The sequence below is a fragment of the Malaclemys terrapin genome, chromosome 25 (assembly GCF_027887155.1).
Source record: "Malaclemys terrapin pileata isolate rMalTer1 chromosome 25, rMalTer1.hap1, whole genome shotgun sequence".
Lineage (NCBI taxonomy): Eukaryota > Metazoa > Chordata > Testudines > Emydidae > Malaclemys > Malaclemys terrapin.
The window spans coordinates 5,680,266-5,707,597 of record NC_071529.1 but is presented as its reverse complement, the minus strand read 5'-3'; the positions used below and the strand labels follow the sequence as shown (position 1 = coordinate 5,707,597).

General features: G+C 47.3%; 1 protein-coding gene across 1 annotated transcript in view; it reads left to right on the top strand.

Moving 5' to 3' along the window:
• Positions 1-16,894: 16,894 nt before the first annotated feature.
• The window catches only part of LOC128829279 (acid-sensing ion channel 2-like), a 357,293-nt gene continuing 346,855 nt past the window's right edge, over positions 16,895-27,332 (top strand). The window contains exon 1 of the mRNA XM_054014616.1: positions 16,895-17,472. Within this exon, the coding sequence (XP_053870591.1) occupies positions 16,924-17,472 (549 nt within the window). The 5' untranslated portion in view covers positions 16,895-16,923. The remainder of the gene's footprint in view (positions 17,473-27,332) is intronic.

The following is a 27,332-nucleotide window of genomic DNA, read 5'->3' as shown; positions in this document are numbered from 1 at the left end:
GGAGGTACCTGGCATGTTCAAGTGGCTACTCTACATGACAGAACCCTTCTAGGCTGGGCCTGCCTAATCTTTTGCTTAATTTCTCACTGTTGCTGCTACTCGTAAAGCCTCACCGGTACTTGAAATGGTGGGAATGCTAGTGTAGACTGGCCACCAGCCCTCAACCATTGTACGTTTAGCCTGGCTCGAAAGAGGGTTGGACAACATGGTAGTTAAAATGTTGACATGACCCAATGCCCAGTCTACTGTAAGTCCTACCACTGGTGGAGCAGCAACAGTGGGAAACGTTAAAGAAAAATGCTAATGTAGACAAAGCCAGGAGGAGCCCAAACCAACTCTGCCAGATATCAAGGGGAGTCTTTCCACAGAGCGTAAGGAGAGTTGGATCAGGTCCATAATGAATAGGTCTGGTCAAGAACATAAGAACAGAAGAGCGGCCCTACTGGGTCAGACCAAGGGTCCATCTCACCCAGTGTCCTGTCTCCCAACAGTGGCCAATGCCAGGTGCCCCAGAGGGAATGAACAGACCAGGGAATCATCAAGCGATCCATCCCCTGTCGCTCATTCCCAGCTTCTGGCAATTCTGGATTTTTGGCAAGAAATTTCCCCAGAAAATTGGGTTTTTAATTAAATCAAAGTGCTTTTGTAAGTCAGGGCCCTGCTGAGGCTGCTAAGTGAAAGAACTGGTCAGAAAATGGGCTTTTTTTCCACTCTGGAAACTTTTGACTTTTCAGCAAAGTTAGAAACCCTGAAGTATCTCAGCCAAAAGCCGTACTACTTCAGTTAGGAAATGCCATTGTGCATCATGGAAGTTTCACCTCAGGGGCCTCATGCCTTAGTTCCATTTTTCGACCAAGCTTCTTAGTCAGACTGCATCTCCCGTGCTGCATAAGGGTCTCCCCTCATGGAGGAGGGAAGTGATTGCATGATAGGAGTCTCTGGCTATGGGGCATCATGGAAGATCATCCTGGGGTGTACCATAGTCCAGTTGGAGAGTGAGGCCCATAGAGCAGAATAGGAACCTGAGGAAACCAGACTACATCTCCCATGAGGCATGGCGGCAGGATATCCAAATCAAGATATTACAGTTTTCGAACATTTTGATTTTTCAATACAAAAAATGCAAACAAAATTAAAATAAATCATTTAGTCAAAAACCCAATTTTCTGGTCTTTTAGCTACTGAAACGTGGACCTCTACCACATAAAGGAACCTGACAGATCTGTCAGTAGTAGTAGCCCCTTTATCTTCCCTATATACCAGCCACTCGAGGGCAACAAGATATCTCTCTCAGGCAGGCGCCCACACACTGGACAGAGCCAGTTCATTGCAGCAGCCGAAATCCCTTTTCTTAACCGGATCCAAGTAAATCAGTCTTAGATTTAGGTTTCTGGTTTGTTTCCCTTCTGTTTTTTAGCTAAGCTGATATAAATGTTTCCATTATATATCCAATTTTCCCAAAGGTTTTAAACTCGTGTGATTTTTTTCTCTCTCTCTCTCAAGTGGCATTAAAGCCCTCGGAGTTTTTTCTGCAAACTGTTGTCTCAAAAAAAAAACAAAAAATCAGTTTGATCATTTTAAAATGACAGCGCAACCCACTTCCGATCTAGTGAAAGTCTGTTTGTAGCGAAGCAGAATGAACATTCCAAATGGTTCTGGTACGTTGCCGGGTTCACACTGCGTTCTGGTTATTGTGAACCTCTACTTATGGCCCTTCCTTCAGCAAAGCACCCGAGCAAGTTGTTAGCTTTAAGTATCTGAGTAGTTCCACGGGAGTCAGAAGCTGTGGACAGTCATTTAGAGTCAACAGGACGTAAGCACATGAGTAATTTTCATACCTGAGCGTGGTAGCCCCACTGAGCTCTGTGGTACTACAGACACGTCTGTAAAAAATGATGGATCAGGTCTCAGTTACTAATTATTCATCCTGCTATTATTTTTCAATGTTGTCAAGGAAAGGGATTTAATATCCTACTTTGATCTCATTGCATTTGCATCAACATCAACCAGTTAAGGGGCAAAGGGCTGCTTCCCTAGTGGCCCCCATCGGAAATTCTGAAAGTCTAGCAAAGCTAGAATAAATATTAATTTCATAAATTGCTTAATTCTGAGGACAGGCTCTGTGGGAGAGTTGTAGTGTACAGTCCCCGCCTGGAGCTAAACACCAAGCAGCCATTCTCTGTATTTCACCCTGTCGTGGGGTCCACTCACTGCAGGTGGTGCCTCCCCCTGGGTCACTCTGGGGAACAGCTCTCTGACAGGTCTGACATCTCTCCTTATGGTCTCTCTCTCATTGTCCTCTTTCTCACTCTGCGGTCCCTCTCTCACTCCAGGCACTGCAGCCTCCCGTGGTTAGATGTTCGGCTGCGTGCGTGTGTTCCCTCTGTGTGCCATCCCAACCCTGTGCAGACAGCTGGCACAGCAGACCTCGAGCGAACCACCCAATGACCACAAGATCCGTTAAGAGATGAAGGCACTCAGCCAGATTTATTGTTGGCGAAGCATGGTATTAGTATCCTGCAGACTCTACTGGACCACTAATACATGTATGCCTGTAACAATGGACCAGCTCAGTGAATGGCAGGGCTTTCCATCCCTCTCTAGGCCAGACAAAGATACTCCCATTATACCCTGATACAAATTAGTACTGCCCCTCTGACATAGTTAGTTATTGCCCCCTAATGTGGCCAGTTATCACCCATCACCTTGTACAGGTTGGTTTGATTAAAACATCACTATTACATATTGTCATCCTGACCTTATCTTTTAGGAGGGGTCAGTGTGTTCCTGTTATCCTTAGGGAATGTTTTTGTACCATCCGTGATATCGGGATGTGTTTGCATGAGTGCTCTGTGCCTAGCACTTCTTAGGCATGTGTATTTTTGCGATATCAGCCCTGTTCTTGCCAGATTCTGTGAGCAGGTCCTGCCTCATACCAGGCCTCGAATACAAGGGCTTATGTTTCAGGCTCTCTTCCTACTACACCTCCTCTTCGTGACTTGGCCTTTTGGCCAGGTCCTATTCCTTGCTGCTTTTCCCCTGAGCCTTTCCTACCTTTTTCGCTCCTCCCCACGCTCTGGGTTTGCCAGCCCAAACTCCCTCCTCCCAGGGAGTAACTGTGGACTACTCTCTATAGTCCCAAAAACAACTCCCTTCACCCAGGGAGTGACTGCAGCCCCCCTTTGCTATCAGCTCCCTGGCTTTAGAGAAACCCCTCCTGTTCCCACCCAGGTGCACTTCCCCTAATTAGGGCTTTCCTCTCAGCCTTAATACTCCAGCCGGCCACCTACTAGGTTAATTGGCCTATCTGGCTTCCATTAACCCCTTCAGGGCAAGTGTGTTTTGCGGATGCCCCATCACATACCCTGAACCGTGCCCCAGTGGAAAGGGATTTGCACAGGGGAGTTCCGCAGAGCTCAGGAGTGGAATCCTCTCCAAGGCCAGGGAGCCCCCCCATGAGATGAGCTACTGCACTCCCATGGGGAGTGATTTGGTTTGTGCATTTACATAAGCAGAGATCCACTGACCCTGTCCCTTTGACTGGCCTGATTGTGAAGTGAGACAAGGCGGGTGAGGTAATATCTTTTATTGAACATATGTTTTGGCCCCCAAGGGAAGACAGAGCATTGGCTTACCTCCTTGCAAAGCAGAATTCCAGGTCTCCTGTCTTTCCAGCTCTCCTGACTGCTAGGATAGGATGGTCTGGGCAAAGGGGGGTGGCAGGATTTGGCCTTAATTCTTACCTTAATTCTGCACCTGATTCTTATCTCATGTTTGCACCCATGCAATTCCCTGAGTTACTTCTGATTTTCACCAGAGCGAGATCCGAATTGGCCCGTCTGTCTTTTTTGGGTCTGGCCCTTCTGGTCTTGTTTACCCCCCACAGTGACTCAGTTTCCCATTGGTGAAGATCCATAGTGGAGAACTGGCCCCCTGGCGTGTCGCTCTGACTGCCACACGGTGTTGAAGAGAGCTGCTGGATGATGCAGATTTTAACAGTAAAGAGAACCTTGCTCTTTTTTTTTTTCCCAGAGACACTTTTTAATTAAGCCCAGAATGTCTCCTATGGCAGCGAATGCAAAGCAATAAAGAGCCTCAGAGCTTGATTAAACACTGAAGCGAAGTGGTGGCACCGCTGCTGTTATTTGGAAAGGAGGATGCACTCGCGCAACGCAGCCGTTCAGAAATAAAGTTGTGAACTGAAACGGCAGGATCTTACCGAGCAAAATGTCAGGCAGTAAAGGAATGTCAATACTTGGGGGGTTTAATTTGACAAAGCAAAGAAACGACTGTGCGGAAAGGCACTCGGAGGTTCAGCAGTTGCAGGAGCTCTCTCTAAAAAGGGAACAATACTAAACCCTCCCCTCCCCCCCGCCTTAAGGATCAATTCTCCTGCCCCTGGCTGTCTCCAGTGCCACCTCACTTCCTGGATCTGCACTGGTTTCCACTTGTCTTCTGAAAGGCCACGCTTCTTCTGCTCCTTCTCCCATGCTCTCAGTGGGTCTCTTCTGGCACGGGTACAAATCAGGTGTAACTCCATTAAGGGCAATGTAAATAAGAGAAACAAGGCCTATAACTCTACTCCCAGCTAGAGCTGAGCCTTCAATTCCGGCTGCACCCCATCCCCTCTCTTACGCCCCTCCCAAACGTCTCCTCTGCCCTTATCCAGCTCTGTTGGATATCACGCCATTTCTTACATTTGGAGCAGCCTCTTAACCAGAAACAGTTCGGAAAGCGCCGCCATTCTGTGAGCTATTCCAGACACCCGGACCAATTGCCACTCTGGGTATCCTCGGCTTTGGACCTGTTTACAGCATCGGGCTGCATAGACTCCCAGAGAATGGCTATATTGAAACTGGGAGCCTGCCTCTCGAGCTAAAATGAGCAGTATGGATGCTGTGGCATGGGCAGCAGTGGCTTGGGCTAGCCATCTGAGCTCGGACCTAAGCGGTCGGACGGGCTTGCTCTCGGGTGAGTAGCCCGAGCTTCTGCCTATGGTGCAAGGCCCACACAGGGCCACCCGACGTGCGGGGGCAAGTGGGGCAATTTTCCCCAGGCCCCGGGCCCCGCAGGGCCTCCGCGAGCCCCAGCCAAGAATCCCTTTCCTGGCTAGAGGCGCATTTTCATTTTTACTCACCCGGCGGCGCTCCGGGTCTTCGGCGGCACTTCAGCGGCGGGGGGTCCTTCACCTCGCTCCGGGTCTTCGGCGGCACTTCGGTGGCGGGGGGTCCTTCACGTCGCTCCGTGACTTTGGCGGCACTTCGGTGGTGGGGGGTCCTTCACGTCGCTCCGTGACTTCGGCGGCACTTCGGTGGCGGGGGGTCCTTCACGTCGCTCCGGGACTTCGGCGGCACTTCGGTGGCGGGGGGTCCTTCACCTCGCTCCGTGACTTCGGCAGCACTTTGGTGGCGGGGGGTCCTTCACGTCGCTCCGTGACTTTGGCGGCACTTCGGTGGTGGGGGGTCCTTCACGTCGCTCCGTGACTTCGGCGGCACTTCGGTGGCGGGGGGTCCTTCACCTCGCTCCGGGACTTCGGTGGCGGGGGGGTCCTTCAGTGCCGTGGAAGAACCGGAGCCAGTGAAGGACCCGCCGCCGCAGACTCGGAGCGCCGCCCACTGAGTACAAGCACCACAGCGGGTGGCACCTTTTTTATGTCTGCCCCCCCACTTTGCCCCAGGCCCCCTGAATCCTCTGGGCGGTCCTGGGCCCTCGCTGCTCTTTTTAGCGTGCTAGCTTGAACGGACCTAGTGCAAGTCGCTGTACCCATGCTGGAAGGCAGGCTCCCGACCGCAGGGTAGCCGTACTCTCCTTGACTTCAACTGGCGCTTAGATCTTTGGGCCATGGAGTGTGTTCTCGCTCTAAAAGATTATTCTAGTCAATCTGCCACTCACACCCACGCTAGAAAATATAGACACCATAGCCTAGAAAGATCATCCACCCCTCCCCAACTTTCAATTCTACCCATTTGCTTTTTCTTGCTGCACATTTAAAGCTAAAAAGGATTAAGAGAAATGATCATCTCAAAGGAAAAAGAAGCTGAGTGGTATTCTGTTCTCAAGGGTTTGAAAGGGCCCTTGCCATCTCTGCAAAGGTGGTGATGCGAAGGAGAGAGCTATGCAGCTGGACAAGGGTGTGAATGACTGATGGAGGGCATGCCTTGAAAATGGGGGGTTGACTAGCTGACCCACACACTATCCTCCAGCTAAGTTTGCCCTGTGTTGTTGTAACATCTGAGCTCCTCGTCATCTTTAATACATTTAGCCTCACAACCCTCCCCCCCACTCCCGATGGGGAAACTGAGGCACACAGAAACAAAGGCCAGATCTACACTTACAAATCAGCTCGACCAAGCTATGTCACTCAGGGCTGTGAAAAATTTCGCACCCTGAGCACCATATTTAGGTTGACACTAAGACACAGCTAGGTCGACGGAAGAATTATTTTGTTGAAAAATGACCTTTTTAAAAAAAAATCCCCAAAACATTCAAAGATATTTCTTTGAAACCCCAAAATATTTTCATTTTTTCATGGAAACCAGGGGAGAGACGTGGGGAGGGGATGGAGTCAAAACTGAAACTATGTCATGAAAAAGGTTAAAGAAATGAAAAGCCATTCCTTTTTTAAATTATTTTAGTTTTTTCATAGGTTTTCATGAAACATTAACATAACACAAAGGTTGTGTTTTTCATCAGGAAATGCCAAACTTTAGATCATAGATAGATCATAGATTATTAGGGTTGGAAGGGACCTCTGGAGATCATCTAGTCCAACCCCCTGCTCAAAGCAGGATCAATCCCCTATCTAATCTACATTTAGATTGAATGTATCATGTTAACAGTGGATCGGGACCTGCATTTGGCCCCAGGCAAAGCTGGGTTCAATCCCTGACTCTGCCACTAGTTTGTTGCAAGACCTTGGACAAGTCACTTCACTGCTATGTGCCTCAGTATCTCCATCTGTAAAATGGGGATAATGCCACTGACCTCCTTTGTAAAGAGAGATCTATGGATGAAAAGTGCTAGATCAGGGTAGGTTTCATTATTGTGAATATATATGCATTGGAGACCATTTGTAATTACACGGTCACATCTTATGGTCCCTGTCCTGCAAAGACATGCTCATATGCTTAGCTTTAGATACTCTGGGTAGTCCCATTGAGGAACCATATAGTTCAAAAACAGCTGTAACATTTTTACTTAATAAAAAAAAAAATCACAGGTGGGCAAACACCGACTATGGAAAATTTCAGAGGAAAAGCTTCCACACATTTCTGATGTCTTAAAATAGGCCTGTAAAATGGAAACTGGTTTACTACTTTAATAATATAGGGGTTGCTGACACTGCCACTAAAATGCATGTAGGCGGATTAATGCATCGGCGACTACAGATTATTTATGTACATTATTTCTGCTCTCTGTATTTTATTTCGCACCAAGAGTTTCGCATCCAAAACACACATAGCAAAAACAACCCCGTAAATCTCTATGGCACAGACAATGCATAGTTATTATTGCTGGGAGGATCTTCCTTTAAGAACACCAAATGAACTAGGAGAATATCACAGCTGGCAGTTCAATAGTTTGCCTTCAAGAAAAAAAAAATCCAAAGACGACAAAAATCTTTGCCAATAACGTTCCTGTTCAAGAAAAACTGGCCCTCTGCAGACCTCTCAGATCTACATCTGTGTCAAATTGCCTTCCAGAAAATAACACTTTTGCTATACATTCTAGGACTTGAAGTAGCAACACTAGAATTAGACTGAAACTGTCACTATAGAGTTAACACCATGTTGCGGATGCTTTACAGCTTTCTCAGGGCTGGTCTACACTGGGGGGGGGGGATCAATCTAAGATACGCAACTTCAGCTATGAGAATAGCGTAGCTGAAGTCGACGTATCTTAGATCAATTTACCTCGGGTCCTCACGGCGTGGAATTGACGGCCGCGGCTTCCCCGTCGACTCCGCTTCCACCTCTCGCTCTGGTGGAGTTCCGGAGTCAACGGGAGCGCGTTTGGGGATCGATTTATCGCGTCTAGATGAGACGCGGTAAATCGATTCCCGATAAATCGATGACTACCCGCCGATCCAGCGGGTAGTGAAGACGTACCCTCAGAATACAGGTTTCAGAGTAGCAGCCATGTTAGTCTGTATCCGCAAAAAGAACAGGAGTACTTGTGGCACCTTAGAGACTAACAAATTTATTGGAGCATAAGCTTTCGTGGGCTACAACCCACTTCTCGGATGCATCCGAAGAAGTGGGCTGTAGTCCACGAAAGCTTATGCTCTAATAAATTTGTTAGCCTCAGAATACAGTGGTTTGTGCTTGAATTTCTCATGGCTGTTCCCAGCCCAGATGGGAATTATTTGGGAAAAGTTCATCTTTAAAATACACAGAGCAGATGCATACTCCCAAGATCCACCCTGGGGTTTGATTGGTTTTGATGGAAGATACCATTTGCCACAGTGGATCAGTTTATCAGTCTATTCCCCCTGGAATTCCTACTCCCAACAGTGTCCAATATCTGATGTGCCCCCCACCCACACCCACTGCAGACTGCTGTGTTCTACCTGAGAAGTGAGGGCTCCACTTTGCATTCAAAGTTTTCCAGCAGCAAAGAGGAATATTTCTGGGAAGGGAGAGGACCTGCCACACTTACCACCTCCCTCCCATAGGGCTCTGCTGGAAGAAGCGCCGTTATACTAATTGATCAAGTAAAGCAAAATGTGCCTCTTCCTGCACTCCCCTTTAAAGACATTATGCCTTTGGGCATGCCTACAGTACCCGCCGGATCAATGGGTAGTGATCGATCTATTGGGGATCGATTTATCGCGTCTAGTGTACATGCGATAAAATCGACCCCCGATCGCTCTGCCATCGACTCTGGAACTCCACCATGGCGAGAGGTGGAAGCGGAGTCAATGGGGGAGTGTCAGCAGTCGACTCTCCGCCGTCCTCATGGCCAGGACCCTCCCCCCAGTGTAGGCCTAGCCTTTCAAGGAACATAAGAATGGCCGCACTGGGTCAGACCAAAGGTCCATCTAGCCCAGTATCTTGCTTTCCAGACAGTGGCCAATGCCAGCTGCTTCAGAGGGAATGAACAGAAGAGGGCAATTTATCTAGTGATCCCCTGTTGTCCAGTCCCAGCTTTTGACAGTCAGAGTTTAGGGACAACGAGAGCATAGGGTTGCATCCCTGACCATCTTGACTAATAGCCATTGATGGACCGATCCTCCATGGACTTCTCTATTTAAAAAAAAAAAGACAGTTATACTTTTGGCCTTCACAACATCCCTTGCAATGAGTTCCACAGCTTGACTGTGTGTTGTGGGAAGAAATCTTTCTCTATGTTCGTTTTAAACCTGCTGCCTATTAATTTTATTGGTGACCCCTGGTTCTTACTCATAGACTCATAGACTTTAAGGTCAGAAGGGACCAATTATGATCATCTGGTCTGACCCCCTGCATGCTGCAGGCCACAAAATCGTCCCTACCCCTTCCCTGGACTCTTGTGTTATGTGAAGGGGTAAACAACACTTCCTTATACACTTTCTCCACCCCAGTCATAATTTGATTGACCTCTATCATATCCCCCTTATCGTCTCTTTTGTAAGCTGAACAGTCCCAGTCTTTTTAATCTCTCCTCATCTGGAAGCTGTACCATACTCCAATCATTTTTGTTTCTCTTCTCTGTACCTTTTCCAATTCTAATATCTCTTTTTTTTTAAGATGGGGTGACCAGAAGTGTACTCAGTATTCAAGGTGTGAGTGCACTATGGCTCTAACTAGTGGCATTACAATATTTTGTCTTATTAGCTATCCCTTTCTTAATGGTTCCTAGCATTCTTTTCACATTTTTGACTGCCGCTGGACATTGAGCGGATATTTTCAGAAAACTATCCACAGTGACTCCAAGATCTCTTTCCTGAGTGGTAACAGCTCATTTAGACTCCATCAGTTTGACTGTATAGTTAGGATTAAGTTCTCCAATGTGCACTATTTTGCAAAATACCTCCCAGGCACTGCTGCTCAACCAAAGTGCCTCTCCAGTGTGGCTCATAAAAGCCATAATTTAGCCCTTCATTTTTATGGGGTTTGATAATATTAAGATAATTCAGCAGAATGCTAATTGGCATTCTGCAGCCTATGGTCACCACGCTGAAATCTGGCCTACTACATGTAACGACTCTCTCCTCTTGACCGCTACAGAACTGCCGAAATAACAGCTTTTGCAAAGATTACCCCAGTCTCGGGTACAAACACCCTATTATCAGTAACTCATTTGTCTCTTCACAGAACTGGGGCCAACCCTGCCAGCCTCACTCACAGGAGTTGGACTGGAGTTCTGGGAAGCAAAGTAAATCACGCCTCTGCTGAAAGTACAAATGATTGGGCCTGTGAGAAACTTATTCCACTTAGGCCCCAATCTTGCAAACAACGACACACCATAGTCACATTCAGGTTTGCAAGATGGGGAACGTAGATTGTGAACGCCTCTGGCCAGGGATTCTGTCTTCCTCTCTGTTTATACAGGGCCTAGTACAACAGCGCTCCCTATCCTAATTGGGGCCAAATGAGTAATGTTTTCAGGATCAGGCTCTGGATTCTAATTGCCAATGAGGCACCTTTAAACTGGTCAGGCCATGTAAATGAGAACCAGGCCCATTCTTTACAGGGTCCTTATTAAGTGACTCCATAGTTAGGGCTACATTCTAAAATAGGCCTGAAAGTGGACATAGGTCCCTGTTTTTTGCTAAAAGTAGGTAGCTAATTGGTAGAAATTTCACACTGGGTTAGTTTTTATACCTTTCGAATTTTCTGCATAGTTTTTGTTTGGTTTCTCATCAGAAGGTTTTAATAGGAAGACTTTGAATTTGCATTGTGGTTGAAATTTTTCCTTGGCCATTCTACTTTTCACTACTGACTGATATCTTGTTTCAAAAAATAACCTTCCGTTATCTATCTAAACTACACCTGGCAGAGAGCTGGATCCTGGATAGATCTGGTGCATTTGGTGCATTTTGAAAAAAAAAATTAGCATTACATGACAGACTTCTACTACTGCCTATAACATAACCCTTTACCGAGCTAACCGCTACACCAAACATAGAATCATAGAATATTAGGGTTGGAAGAGACCTCAGGAGGTCATCTAGTCCAACCCCCTGCTCAAAGCAGAACCGACCCCAACTAAATCACCCCAGCCAGGGCTTTGTCAAACCGGGCCTTAAAAACCATCCACAACTACTGGTGTTGTGGGGGAAATAATCTGGTGTTTGTACAGAACCTACCCCAGTGTGTTCCTGGTCCATGAGTGGGACTCCTAGACGCTACAACCATCGAAATAAATAATTCTAATGTGGCATGGCCTGTGGGGTGTAACACGGGTGACAGTGATAAGGTGTATGCTAGTGGGTGGAAGAGGACAGTGAGGGCTGGTCTACACTGGGGGGGGGGGTGGTCGATGTAAGATACGCAACTTCAGCTACGGGAATAGCGTAGCTGAAGTCAACGTATCTTATTTCGACTTAACTCGGGTCCTCAGGGCGTGGGATCGACGGCCGCAGCTCCCCCGTTGACTCTGCTACCGCCGCTTGTCCTGGTGGAGTTCCGGAATCGAAGGAGCGCGTTTGGGGATCGATATATTGTGTCTAGATGAGACGTGATAAATCAATCCCTGATAGATCGATCGCTACCTACCGATTCGGCGGGTAGTCTGGACGTACCGTAATATAACTTTTCATGTCTTTGCTTTTCTGGGTTCGTGTCAGGCTTGCTGGGTGTAGCAACCCTAACTGCTTCATGACAGAGTTGTTCATGTATTCCTTATGCCCCCATCGAGCCATTGGCAAAACTCTCACTGACTCCCACAGAGAGCAGGGTCCGGCCAACCATTACAACTTAGTCAAATCTTAACAGGTCCACAGTCGAAATACAGGTTTCAGAGTGATAGCTGTGTTAGTCTGTATCACAAAAAGAAGGAGGAGTACTTTTGGCACCTTAGAAACTAACAAATTTATTGGAGCATAAGTTTTTGTGGGCTAAAACCCACTTCATCAGATGCATGCAGTGGAAAATATAGTAGGAAGATATATATACAGAGAGAACATGAAAAAATGGGTGTTGCCATACCAACTGTAATGAGAGTAACTAATTAATATGAGCTATTAGGTGAGATATTATCAGCAGGAGAAAAAAAAACTTTTGTAGTGATAATCAGGATGGCCCATTTCCAACAGTTGACAAGAAGGTGTGAGTAACGGGGGGGGGGGGAATTTGCTTTTCTAGCAGCAAAAATATATTAAGGTGACTGAGATGCTGTCGTTACAAACATAAGCTACTGACATAACCTCCTTGCGGCCTGATTTTGAAAAGAGTTCGGCAGACGGGTTGTTCTGAAAATCTAGCTATAAGGGACACAACTGGAGCTGCAGGGTATAGCACACTGAAAAATGCTTTGGGGCATTATCCCATTCATTTCATAGGGTACCTACAGAAATGGGCCTAAATTAATGGAAATGCTGGTCAAGTAGTAAATAAGCATGAGGTAACATGTGGTTAGGGGGCGCGGAATATTGGAGTTGTGATCCACCCTTCATTTCCGAGAGCAGATTTTTGGCTCGGAGCCTCAGAGGTATTTAGGCTTTGAACTTCCATTGAAATCACTGGAAGTTAGGAGCCAAAATGCCTTTGAGAATATGGGCTTTTGCCCTTCGAACTTCTTCTAAAGCCACCTGAAGTGAATGGGAGCGTTCCCCATCAACTGGAAAGTCTGCAAAGGCTCCCAGATCACAACAGTGTTCTGTGGCTCAGGCTCTGCATGTCCCTGAGCGACAACTGGTTTGGCACTGTTATGGTACCTGTTTAACATAAGAACGGCCATACTGGGTCAGACCAAAGATCCATCAAGCCCAGTATCCTGTCTACTGACAGTGGCCAATGGCAGGTGCCCCAAAGGGAATGACCAGAACAGATTATCATCAAGTGATCCATGCCCTGTCACCCAATCCCAGCTTCTGGCAAACAGGCTAGGGACACCATTCCTGCCCTTCAGCCATTGATGGACCTATCTTCCATGAATCTATCTAGAATCATAGAATATCAGGATTGGAAGGGACCTTAGGAGGTCATCTAGTCCAACCCCCTGCTCAAAGCAGGACCAATCCCCAGATAGATTTTTGCCTCAGATCACTAAAGGATTGAACTTGCAACCCTGGGTTTAATGGGCCACTGCTCAAACCACTGAGCTATCCCTATCTAGCTTTCTTTTGAACCCCCTTATAGTATTGGCCTTCACAACAGTCTCTGGCAAGGCGCTCCAGAGGTTGACAGTGCGTTGCATGAAAAAATACTTTCTTGTGTTTGTTTTAAACCTGCTACCTGTTCATTTCATTTGGTGGCCCCTTGTTCTTGTATTATGAGAAGGAGTAAATAACACTTCCTTATTTACTTTCTCTATACCACTCATGATTTTATAGACCTCTATCACATCCCACCCCCCCAGTCGCCTCTTTTCCAAGCTGAAAAGTCCCAGTTTTATTAATCTCTCCTCATACGGAAGCCGTTCTATACCCCTAATGATTTTTGTTGCCCTTTTCTGAACCTTTTCCAATTCCAATATATCTTTTTTGAGATGGGGCGACCACATCTGCACGCAGTATTCAAGGTGTGGGCATACCATGGATTTATATAGGGGCAATATGATATTTTCTGTCTTATTATCTATCCCTTTCTTGATGATTCCCAACATCCTGTTAGCTTTTTTGACCTGCTGTTGTACATTGATTTTAGCCAGTTTGTTAGCCCGTGAAATGGTATATTTTGTGTGTGCCTTCAAGACCCAATCCTGCAAATACAAATCCGCTGTACTTATGCCAGTCATCCCGTCAAAGTTACTCTCTTAAGATGCTTCCATTAAAGTGGAGTATGTGTGTAAATGTTTGCAGGAACACAGCCACAGCTTTCGTGGTCCCTATTGGGAGCTGGGAATACCCCCAGGACTACACACGATAGCTGGTCGCATCTAAAAGACACTCTCAAAAGGATCTAGATATAAGGCTGTAATGGCTCCATCTATTGGGTAAAAATATGCACAATAGAACAAAACTCATAAGAACAATGAATTTAGACTAAAATGTCACACTGGATTGAAGGCAGACAGTGCAGTCTATCATTTGATATTATACATGTCTACTATTTATTCCTCATTTAAAATCATAAATAAAAATGAAGGCAGTTCAGACAAATTCATGTGCCAAAGATGGCTGCATTTAGAAGAGTAGGTGAAGCAACCCCTGTGAACTCATCCTAGGTGATACATTATTATTATTAATCAACATGTAGTTGTATAATATGTATAGCCAACTGACTGCCTACACCTGTGGTTCATTATTAAAAGTGTCCAAGAAACCAAATAGACAATACATTTAACTGAGTTTGGCTAAAGACAAAACAACACAATACAAAACGAAGACAGCCATACCTTCCTTCCGGGAAGCAATTCTTATCTCACAGCATGTCTACCTCAAACAGGTTTGCTTCAAAGATACAACCCTAAAACTCTATTTAGGTTATGGCTGTTTCCAAGTTAAAAAGCACTTTGCACATCATCTAAGAGCCAACCCTTCAGTTCCTCAATTTGTACCTTTCATTATCAGTTCTGGATCCCACATTCCAAACCAGTGGAGTGTAGAGGAACATCCCAACTTGTGCTAGGAGGACGCACCATTCACGTCTCTTAGCTTTGACAGGCTTCCTATTATTTTTAATAACAAAGCTGACTTCAGCTTTGCAAAATGTGGTGGGATACCTGACATGGGTGAACAGAATTGTGGGATGAGTTAATATAACTTCAGTTATGTAACATAACTTCCCAACATTTAAATATACAACATATGCTATAATATTACCATGCCCCTCTCTATTAATGTGGTGTAACACGGAGCTCTGTGTGTAAGTCCTGACCGAGGCCTCTAGGTGCTCTCATGATATACATTAATAAGAAGAGTAAAGTTGATGTCACTCCATTTTTAAACTTCGCAGTACTGGGGCTGTTTGTGATGGCTATTAGCCTTTCATTTCTCAGTTTAAATAGAAACATACAACAGATTTTTTTTTAAAAGCCATAACATTGTAATTGGCTCTCTAAAGCCCTGCCTTTATTAGTTTCTGCCTGTGAATATAATGATGTTTTCTCTCCTTCAACAGCCAAGGGAGAAAGTAAAGTCTGGCTTAAAGTAGGCAACATGATTGCCAGACCTATCAAAAATGCAACAAAGCACAGAGGGGTAGCCTACCTAGCCTGTTTGTTCTGATGTGCAAATGAAACTTCCAACCCAGAAAGAAAATTCAGGGTTGGGAAAGAGGGAGGACATAGAGTGGTAATTGTAAATGACACTACGCAGGGGCCTGGGTTAATTGAGGAGGGCTGAGTTATCTATGTTGCTGCCTTCTCCTTTCTAGGAATCAGTCAGGGGAATGCAGAGAGATGGGGACGATGTGGGGCTGCCGGTTGAGGGGGACTGAGGTCAGGGGCATAGCCCCTTCATATAGTGCTCATGAAGAATTCCCCCCGCCAAAACTAACCCTTGGTTGTATGTATCCCCCCGGCAAACCCTCCTAATCTAACCCTTGTGTGCAATCGCTGTGACACTCCCTCATCCCCCTCCTCCCCAGCATCCCATGAATCCGGAAGACAAAAAATACATCCGTGCCCTCTCTGGACCCCTCCACCTCCCCCTCCCTCCGCGCTGCTGCTCCTCAGGCGAGGGGTTCGCCTTCCCAAATGGCTGGAGGGTGGGCAGGGTTAATACGCATCCGGGCGGCGCGCTGCTTGTGCCGGAGGCAGAGCTGCCCCCACCCACTCCCCTCCTCGCTAGAGCCGGGCGCGTCATGCCCTGTTTCTCAGTAGCGGGCTGCGCTCAAGGAGCCCCCGCTGCCTCTCCAGGGCGCACCGCGGTCAGTGGTGCCAGGGAGGGGGTCCAGGCTCGCTCCTCTTCCCACCTCGGGGACGCCTGAAGTTCCCGGACACCCGGATCTGCTCCGACCCGGCGCGGGGAGGGGAACTTGCTGCTTCCACCTCCCCCAGCCCGGGATCGGAGGCTGGGGGAATCGTGCGCCTCGGGGAGCCGGAGGAGGGAGCTTGCGCCCGGCGGCCCCAGCCCCGCTGCCCGGCCGCGGATCTGAACCGCTCGCCCCCCTCCTGCCACCGCCGCTGCGGCGTCTCCTCCTCCTCTTCAGCCGCGTTGCTGGGAGAAGGAAGCTGCACCCCGAGCCGGAACCCGGCAGAAGCGAGGGGCGATTCCGGAGCGTCTCGGCGAGGAAACCCCGGCGCTGAGCGCGGGAGGGCACCGGCCCTCGCCCACCCTTCCCCGGCCATGGCCTCCTGAGCGACCCCCAGCGCAGGCGGAGCCTGGAGAGCGCGGGACGGGCGCAAGTCGCCAGCCGCACTTCGAGACTGGCAGCCTCCCGCGGGGAGCGCAGCGGGCGCCGGCACCGGGCTCGCAGGGGCGGCAGCAGCTCGCCAGCCCCGGGGGGCGGCTCGGGGGCGCGGGAAGGGCGTTAGCGCCGTGAGCGCCCGGAGAAGAAGGTGCCCGGCGCAGGTGCCCGTGGAGTGTCCAAGCGCCCCGGCTGGGAGAGGGGACTCAGCGGTGCCCCTGGACAGGGGCTCTAGGGGGGTCGGGGACTGAGGCAGAGGGTGCCCGAGCGGGGCTTGTCCGCCCAAGGTAGCTCCCAGGGGCGGCGGGGCGGGCATGCCGCGCTGCCGGAGCTCCTGCTCGGCGGAGAGTTCCCCGCTGCCGGCGCAGGCGGCTCCCCATGGCGGCTGCCCCAGCCGCTCGGGGCCGCTGCTGGCCGCGGCCTGACTGAATGCTGGGGCCCCGGCTGCGCGGCCGCGATCGCCCTGCGGCGGCGGAGGGGAGCGCCCATGGCGCGGGGCCGCCGGGCGCGCCGGGCCCCGCTGCTGCGCCCCCGGCTGCACGGGCTGCGGCAGATGTGCTCGCGGCGGGCGGCGCTGCAGCGGCGGGCGCTCTGGGTGCTGGCCTTCTGCACCTCGCTGGGCTTGCTGCTCTCCTGGTCCTCCAGCCGGCTGCTGCACTGGCTCGCCTTCCCCTCGCACACCCAGGTGCGCACCGAGTGGAGCCGCCAGCTGCCCTTCCCCGCCGTCACCCTCTGCAACAACAATCCGCTGCGCTTCCCCCGCCTCTCCAAGGGGGACCTCTACTACGCCGGCCACTGGCTGGGGCTGCTGCTGCCCAACCGCACCGCCCGCCCGCTGCTCACCGAGCTGCTCCGCGGCGACCAGGCGCGCCTGCAGTGGTTCGCCAAGCTCGCCGACTTCCGCCTCTTCCTGCCGCCCCGCCACTACGAGGGCATCAGCGCCGACTTCATGGACCGCCTGGGCCACCAGCTGGAGGACATGCTGCTCTCCTGCAAGTACCGCGGCGAACTCTGCGGGCCCCAGAACTTCTCCGCGGTGAGTGGGGCCGGGACAGCCGGCTGCGGCTCCGCCCGGGGCTCTCCCCTCCTGTAGAGTTTGGGCTCTCAACACCCCCCGGGTCTCCGCTCAACACCCCCCCAGGCATTCCCACTGCCTGTCCTCTTCCCACCCCTCTCCGCCAGCGCGCACACACCCTCTCCTGCCTCCAAGTCAGCCGCTCTCCCCAGTACTTGTTACCTTCCTTAGGGACCAGCCCCAGGATCGAGTCCTTTTCTTCACCCTGCTTCCCATGAGACTGACACTCCGGGGCTGTAAGTGCCACCGATTGTCTAGCAAAACTCCTCCTGGGGGTTGTGCGGAGCAGCTGAAGGCAGAATAAAGGCCCTGCTTTAGCGCCTGATTGCCAAAGCCAGTTAGTATTTGATTTCCCCCTTCCCAAGCAGCGGGGCTGTGACCTAGTCCCTTCCCCACCCCCAGCCTCAAGCCAAGGGAAAATCCTGGCAACAAACACTCTTTGACTTCAGTGGGGCCAGGATATCACCCATTGTGTATTTCTCCCTCCCCTGTTCCTAGAAGAGAGAGAGAATTGTTCCCACCTACACCCTCTTTTCTAGGGAAAGCCAGAGGGCTAGTTTGGAACAGGTGGTCTCTTCAAAACTAGCGTGATCTGGGACATATCAGTCAAACATCCCGAGCCTACTAGATTGCTTAGAAAGTTCACGTAGGTGGCATGGGGGTTTTACTCTTTTTTTAGGAGGTTGGGGCCAAAATCTCACAATTCCAGCTGGGGGGTTGCCACCTCCCAATGGGATTTTGCAGGTATTAATCGGGACTTGCTGGCTGCCAGCTTTGTCTTACAAAGCAATTGTGTATTGGTGATCAGAACTGAAATGCATCTATATTCAGCTCCTTCCGGGTTTTTGCTGCGAGTTTGCCAAGTGACCTGGGCCTGGAATAGACAAGGAACTAACTCTGGATTAGAGGGGCACGGGGGCTGGAACGGTTTGTATAGTGGGGGCGCTGAGAGCGATTGAACCAACTTGTAAACCCTGTATATAATGGGAACCACCTCAAGCCAGGGGGTGGGGCAGCTCCCCTAGTTCCAGCATCTATAGAGGGGCATATGGGTGTGTTTATTTTGAGGAAGCGCAGAGTGAAATGACATTGGTTTCGAAAGCTCTGGGCAGGATTACACAGTGACAGGGGTTGTTTCAGAGTTTGAACTGTGCGGCTGGCCTGCAGTGCAAGACACCTGGGCTCGGGTCTCAGTTCAGGCCTGGAGGGGTTAAATGTGAGAGCACTGTCCTCGGAAGTGCGGATCAAACAGAAACTTAGACAAGCTTTGTTTGAAGATGGCATATTGGACAAGTAAAAGCACACGCACCAGGTCACAGAACAAAGCAGTCCCTCCCTCCCCTTCTAGGCTGTGGTTCACTCTATCCAAGTCCCATGGGCGGCTTCACCATGTTTCTAAACTTGGCAGTAATTGCTACAATCATTAATCACCTGTTAACAATCCTGAGGAGATCGGGTTAATAGACCCTCTTACCCTTCAGCCCTGAGTGTCTGTAACCATCCTGTGCCCATGGAATCCCCAGTCCTCCACTCCCATGTGGCTGCCTACAAAATGTGCTGTGTGCGCTTCAGGACAAAGCGCTCCAGTCTCCCCGGTTCTGATTTCCCCTTCCTCCCATGACTTGACTACAGCGCCTCATAGACGGTAGCCCCAAATAAAAGAGCATTGCTTCCCAACAGAGCAGTTTTCCCGTGTGAGGGCTTCTGCTTTAAAAACCACCACCCCAGTCCTCCCACGCTGGCAACCCCCTCCAACGCTGCCTGTGACTTTACTCCTCAGAGAGGCTAGGAGTCCCAGCATATCCTGAGTCTCCATAGTTCTCCAGCCCCAACGGGGGAAGCAAAATCTCCCCAGGTCAGCGCTGAGTCCACACAGCCACCTCACATGTGAAATTACACTGATGAAGAGAGATTGTGTTAGCAGCTGACTGGTTGTGCTAACTTGAGCGGTAGCCTGGATGGGCCAGGCAACTCAAGTTAAAAGCACCGCTGCACTTGAGTCCAGGGCTTTTGTGTGTGGACAGGAGTAAGTTAGAGGCAATGCTCAAGTGAACCCTGCAGTAGAGAATAAGTTTAGAAGCTAGTTCTGCTTTCCTTATTCGCAATCAGCAGAACAGTACTGTGCAAGCCATCCCTTGGATTTCTCTGGGATTATTGGTGGAATAAGGTGCTGCTCTTTAGGAGAAAGCTAACTGAACGCGCCTTCATCAATGCCAGTTATCGCTTGACTTTTCTGAATGCCCCTTTCCTGCTCCATTGACTGGAATACTCCGCTCTTCCCGTCTCTATAGTGATGTCAAGGCGAGAAGGATGCAGGTTGTGATTTAAATGCCACGCGTGCTGAGAGTCTTTAGGGAGAACTACTTGTTACTTCTAGCTGCTGCTGCACAAAGGAGACTAATTCAATTCCCTGGCCTGTAAGCCTAGTTTGAGATGCATGTCTAAAATCAAAAGGAATAGTGTTCTCAAACTTGTCATGTGAGGCTGGCTGGCTGCTAAACTGTAAAAAGGGGGAGAGAAAAGAAGACACCCTGTGGGTCTATTTTGATCGGCCCTTTGAGCTAGCATGTGCTACTGTATCGATGGGCAGAAATGGCAGTTTTGTCTTATTAATAAAGGTGCCTTTGCTAATGAGGGGAGAGGTCTGGTCTTTGCTGGCCGTTGTTTAGGACATCGATACACAAAAACCTATAGGGCAGCAGAGGGAAACTCATGAATGATAAGCAAGGAGCAGAGAGGAGGAAGCAAATGGGAATTCAACCTGCATTTTGAAAAGAGCCACCCTCCCTTTTATAGCCTACATATTTTTCTCCATTTACGAGTGCAGTAGACCTGATTGTAGGTTTTAATGAACTCTTATTAAAGTCTTGGAGAGCAAGGAAGAGATGATTTGTAGGCTCCGTTATCCTGAAAACACAAAGCCTCAAGCACTCTTTCTGCTTGATATCATGGGAAGATTCCAGGGAGAGCAGTGTAGGAATCAAATGCAGACTTCTGTTTGATGCTACAGCCAACCACCCAGCTACCAAAGACTGCAGCAGCTGTTTCTTACAGCTGAAGAAGACTAATGAACATGTTTTTCCCCCCATCCTTCCTGCTTATGTTGGCAAGGCAGAGAATTCAAAACCCACCTCTTGAGGGTAGGAGCAGACGAACGAACCGTGCATCAGCACTTGGATGTAGCTGCAATGTTGCGGCTAGGCAGGCCAGTCAAGCTAGAACACTGAGTCCTGAGCTGACTTGTTGATGCTTGACTGCAAGTTATCATTAACACACAGGAAGAGAATTCACGGCTCTGTGGTTTGAGAAGTTCTGGGATTCCAGATTCTATTCTCAGATACCACCTAAGCAGCTTGCATTCATAAAATCACTGATTCCAGTGTGAGCTGGGGGTGGGCTGGGCAGGCAGAAATTGTTCTCATATTCAAAATTAAAGGGCTTTGAGCTGAGTCTGTGTGTCATGCAATGCTTCTGCTTTTTCTGCAGTTAGAGAAAGTAATAGCATGAATAAGCAACCGAAAGAGCGTTGTTGGAGCTAGGCACAGATATGTAAAATAAAACAGGAAAAGTAGCTGAACACATATTGGATGGGTACCAGTAAGCACAGTATTTTGCAGTCCAGATACCTACTTGGATGCTTAAGGGAAAAAAATGTGAATGCTCCTATTTACCATATCCCAAAATGCAAGAGGGAGGAGACACTTGAAATTATATACAAAAAATTCCAAATAGATATGGGGTTGGATTTTTTTAGTACTATTTTTCTGCATTGCACAAGTAATTTGTTTCAGAGCAGTAGCCGCGTTAGTCTGTATCAGCAAAAAGAATGAGGAGAGTCTCTAAGGTGCCACAAGTACTCCTCATTCTTTTTACAGGTAATTTGTGGAACTCACTGCTGCAGGATGTACAGAGAAATAGTGTGGTTAGTGAAAACATGATTACATATATATGTGAATAGCAAATATGTGCAAGGGTATAAGACAGGAGAAAACATTAGCAGTGTGTTTGAATGGGTGTTAAGAAAAGGCAAAATCTGGCCTGGCTTCTCCAGTTATGGGATCAAGAATAAAAATGGCAACGGGTTACATTCTGCAAATGGCTCTGCTCAAGGCCATAAGGAGCCCAATTGATTTTCATGGCTGTGCCTGGGCATATCCACTTGCCGGATCTGGTCTTAGAAGCTGTTGAGTCTTATGCTTTTAAGCCCTTATTCAGGACAGCACTTAAGTACATGCTTAAATGGTGCCCTGAGTTGGGGACTTTAGGACATAAGTTGATCACTCAGTTGAAGTCATGCAGGCAGTCTCTCCAGTATATAATGGCAAAGCTGGTCTGAGGCATCATAGATAAACTTGAAAGGGTTAGATTTTTGTTGATGAATGTCAATTTCACCACACACGCACGATGAAAAGATATTTCCATCCACGACCATAGAAATTTTCAGACAGGCAAGGTAAGAAAAATGCTGCTTGAGATTCAAAACGTGAACGCTTTATAACTGTTCAACACAAACTATCAGCGTCGCATGTCAAAATAAATATCCTGAAATCAAACATCAAATTTTCAACATCTACTGTCATTAAATAATTGTGACCCCTTCATAATTTTACTGCAATGGGACTTTTTAAATTGATAAAAATAGAAAGAAAAAAACAAAACATAAAACCTATAATAGAGAAAACCTGTGGAATTAGAGATGAGTCTGCTGATCTTTGGTACCTGGAAAGGGGTCAGGGCGGAATTTCCCCCAAGGTCAGATTGTCAGTGACCTTGGGGTTTTTTCCCCTTCCTCTGCAGCATGTGGCTGTGGGGTCACTTGCCAGGATTATCGGGGTATATATCTCACTTCATCATTCCCCTGTCCTCAGGCACTGGTGTACTTCCGTCCCCCCTTTTCTCTGCCTGTGGCATGGAATAGACTAGTCTGCTGTGGTTTGTAATGCTTTGGTCTCATTTCTGTTGTTGGATTCAGTGTGTGGGTGCTGGCGGCCTGTGAGGTACAAGAGGTCAGATGAGATGATCTGGTGGCCCCTTGTTGCCCTGATTTCTGTGCCAGTGACTCTGTACTGGATTAAATTATACAATCAATTTGTAAGCGCCTAAAGGTTAAAAGGGTGATGAGAAACAGCCAGTATGGGCTTGTCAAGGGCAAATCATGCCAAATCATCCTGATTTCCTTCTTTGACAGGGTTCATGGTTCCGTGGATTGGGGAGGAGCAGTAGATGTGATCAGTCTTGATTTTTTTTTTTTTAAATAAGGCTTTGGACACAGTCCCAGATGACATTCTTATAAGCAAACTAGGAAAATGTGGTCAGATTAGTGTAAGGTGGGTGTACTCAAAGAGTAGTTATCAATGGTTTGTGTCAGACTGGGAAAGTGAATCTAGTGGGATCCCACGGGGGCCAATCCTGGATCCAGTACTATTAAATATTCTCATTAATGACTTGGATAATGGAATGGAGAGTGTACTTATAAAACTGTGGATGACACCAAGCTGGGAGGGGTTGCAAGCACTCGAGGACAGGATTAGAATTCAAAATGACCTTGACAAATTGGAGAATTGGTCTGAGATCAACAAGATGAAATTAATTAAAGACAAATGCAAATAACTGTGTTTAGGAAGGAAAACTCAAATGCACAGCTTCAAAATGAGGACTGACTGGCTAGGCGGTACTGCTGGAAGGGGTCTGGGGGTTATTGTGGATCACAACTTGAATATGAGTCAACAGTGTGATACAGTTGCGCAAAAGGCTAATATCATTTTGAGGTGTACTAACACAAGTGTCGTCTGTAAGAGACGTGGTAATTGTCCCGCTGTACTCAGCACTGGTGAAGGCTTCAGCTGGAGCATGGTGTCCAGATCTGGGCAGCAGACTTTAGGAAAGTGGTCGATAAACTGTAGAGAGTCCAGAGGATAGTAACAAAAAGGGTTTAGAAAACTTGCCCTATGAGGAAAAGTTTAAAAAAAACAGGGCATTTTAGTCTTGAGATAAGAAGACTGAGGGGGGACCTGATAAGTCTTCCAATAGATTAAGGGGCTGTTATAAAGAGGGTGGTGATCAGTTGTTCTCCATGTCCACTGAAGGTAGAGTAAGAGGTAATGGGCTTACTCTGCAGCAAGGGAGATTTAGGTGAGATATTAGGAAAAGCTTTCTAACTATAAGGACAGTTAAGCTCTGGAACAGGCTTCCGAGGGAGGTTGTGGAATCCCTATTTTTGGAGGTTTTTAAAAACAGCCTGGACAAACCCTGTCAGAGCTGGTCCAGGTTTACTTCGTCCTGCCTCAGAGCAGGGGACTGGACTTGAAGACTTCTCAAGGTTCCTTCCAGCCCCGTATTCCTATGAATCTCTGAATCTCCTATAACTGTACAAATTTAAATCAATAAAAATATATTTTAAAAAATGCTTATAAATAAACATTGCTATGATCTGTCAAAAGTATAAAAAAATAAAAATCAAATTCTGCCAAGCTTAATTATAGGTGGTATTCACATTGCTGTGAAGCAAATGGACATATCTGTACCTAGATATTTGGACTGCATGGACCATTCATAGAATCATAGAATATCAGGGTTGGAAGGGTCCTCCGAAAGTCATCTAGTCCAACCCCCTGCTCAAAGCAGGACCAATCCCCAACTAAATCATCCCAGCCAGGGCTTTGTCAAGCCTGACCTTAAAAACCTCTAAACCTTGTTTTTGTTCTGTCAATTCTATGTTCTATATCACTTGATTTATTCCCTAAAGCTCTCTTTTCATTTGAAGAATATTTATCGTAGTTGTCCCATCCCATGTATATTGATTTTTATGAGGAAGTTATTAATATACCCCATGTGTTGAAACCTAGGAGATCTAATTACATCATCCTGATCGAAGATCCCCCCCCGAATAAAGGTAGTCATCTTACTTGTGAAACTGACTAGAAAATCATAACTAGCAAGACATACATTATAGGGCAGAGGTATACAAATTGCATTGAGAGATGAAAGGTTTCATTCTGTTTCCTTATTACACGTCTGTGAAACAAACCATGTCGAGCTGTGATTTACTGGCCTGCTTCATTGGCTCTGGAGTCAATAGATATCCGTGTTCACCATTCATTTTAGAACCATCTTCATCTACTCTCTGAATGGGGACATTATGGAATAATAACTGCATAGAGACTTCTGTGCTAATTTGCTGCAGGATAATGTATGATGTACACATGGTTCATTTGCTAGAAGTGGTGTAAAAACCTGCCTTGTTCTTGTATGCCTGCAAAGTTGGGGGGGTTTCTGGGTAAGCTATCCTTGCCAGGTACCTGGCTGGCATGCATCAAACTAAATAGCAGAGACACCAACATTGGATTCATATTCTGTTTAGTTGAGACTGCAGACCTATATGGTATGCTTGCAGCCTGGGTTGGCATAAAATTGAAGTATCTGTAAGAACCTTGTTTGTAACTGGAAATATTTAGCACTGCCATAGCAAATTGCATAGTATTTTGACAGTTTTTTTTCTTACTTGCTATGCTACAAATATACTATTTTACCCAATTGCTAACGAACAGCCCTCCCTTTTAATAACAAAATTCCAATATTTTTCTTTCTTTCTTTTTTTTTTAGCACTCGGGTTTTAAACATAACTCAGAATCTGGCTTGCTTTCACCATTAGTTTTGGAAGAGAAGTGCATTGCATTTAATTACTGTGGTGTGGGACGGAAGCTTTAAATATGTTATTGATTTGTACAACCAGTATTAAAAAAACTACAAAATGGAGCCAGTTGGATTTAGTCTCTAACTTGTTCTTAGAACAACACTGCCAAGGCTACATTCTACTTCCCAGGCTGCAATGGTATTGATTATGATGCTGATTTTTTATTACAGTAGTACCTGAGGATCTTAATAGAAATCAGTGTGCCACTGCGCTAGGTGCTGTACAAATATAGCAGGAGAGAGTTCACGCCATGAAGAACTAAAAATCGAATTAGATGAGATAAAGGGCTAAGGGGGAAGGGATAAAACATAGAAGCAGAGCTATTGTCGACAAATGTCATATTAATGCTATCACACTTCAAGAGTTAACTGCAACTTTTATCCCTTGGTCACCTCCTTAAGGACAACCTGCTTAGGTTTCAGACTTCTAGCCATCACCTTTCTCTGAGGGGGGGGGGGGATCCCACAAATCTATCACTGCAGACAGGATCCTGGACTTTATGCTGCAGACTCATGCAGTTCACTGTGTTTATCTCAGCCGGTCTGTGTTTAGTCCTGTTGTCTTGGGAGCAACGACGGGGTGAACCTATGATCAGCCAGTCTTCATAGAGCAAAGTACTGTTTATTCAGAACAAAAGCTTTGCAGAGAAAACGGGTCTTAAAAACAGCTTCTATGCAGGTCTTGTGTTTCAGGTGTCACTCGTCTTCCACATCCCTGATAGGATCAAAGTACTTCAGGGCCCTCTCACAGGGCCTGTCTCTGGTCACCATTTCATGTCAGTGTAGGTCAGAGCAGTTATTTTATCTAGTCTCATGTCCTTTATGTTTGTAGGTTTCTTGAAGCAAGTCAAACCAGCCCATGCTATTTCCCCAGGGGGTGAAACTTCAAAAGAACTTGTCACATGCGTTGTTCTCAGTATTGGGGATTTGCATTAATTAACCCCCCTCCACCCTTTGACACTTTGTAGTTCACCCGTTGAATACAATCACTAGCAAGCCCTTGAAGAGACATATAACACGGATATCATAGTCTCTGACTATTCCATGTTTCCAAAGCATCCGTCACAAGAGCCATGATTTTTCTTGGGTTTGGTGTGTTTGATTTTTGGGTGGGGATTGGTTGGAAAGGGATCGAACAGGGGCACCAAGGAAGGAGAAGGGATACTGAAGGGAGGGGTAATGGAGGATAAGAGGGGAAGGAGGAGAGATGGAGGCTAGGGGGAGGGAGGCTGCAGAGATTGGGATGGAGTTGAAGTAATCGGCACAGGGGACAGAATGTCCCAAAGTTGAGTAAGGTGAGCAGGACTTGGCTCGATAATTGTAAAATTACGTCCTCTGGTCTGTGCTAATGGCCCCCCACTTTCATCACTATTAGGATGACCAGATGTCCCGATTTTATAGGGACAGTCCCGATATTTGGGGCTTTTTTTTTTTTATATGGGCTCCTATTACTCCCCCCCCCCACACACACACCCCATCCCAATTTTTCACACTTGCTGTCTGGTCACCCTAATCACTATTGGTGGAACCGAAGAGTTGAAATTAGCCTTTTTCTGTATGTGCCGTTTGTCATCAATACGACCGTCTGCCAAAACCATGCTCCTTTCCTGTATCTTGGTAAGAGGGATGGATGTTTGCTTTTGGAGTTGGCTAGCTGCTCCTAGACAGCCATGTCTTTCAAGAGGGTTTGGGCTAGAACTGGTTGAAATTTGGAATTGCCATCATGCAGGGAACTCTGAGGTTTTGAAATCTGATTTTGTCCCACATCGGGATGAAAAGTCTATCAGAGAGTTTTTGAGTAAATGAAATATTCTGAAAATATTTGGTTTGACTTTATCGTTTTTGTGTGTGTTATACATATTTTATATTATAAATGTCAAAGTATTTCAATTTTATTGAATCAACATTTTCTGATGGAAACCTGTTCTGTCAATTTTTTTGACCAGTCTTGATTTTGGGCCACTTTTGGATACTTGCATAACTTTTCATGCAATATAAAGAGAGATCCTGCTCCAGTCTAGGGTAACGATACACGACTCTGATGAAACTGCACCTGTGATGCTATGTTTAATTCTGGGCATCTCGATGGTAGAAAGGTTTTGACCCATTGAGACGAATTTGGAGAACAA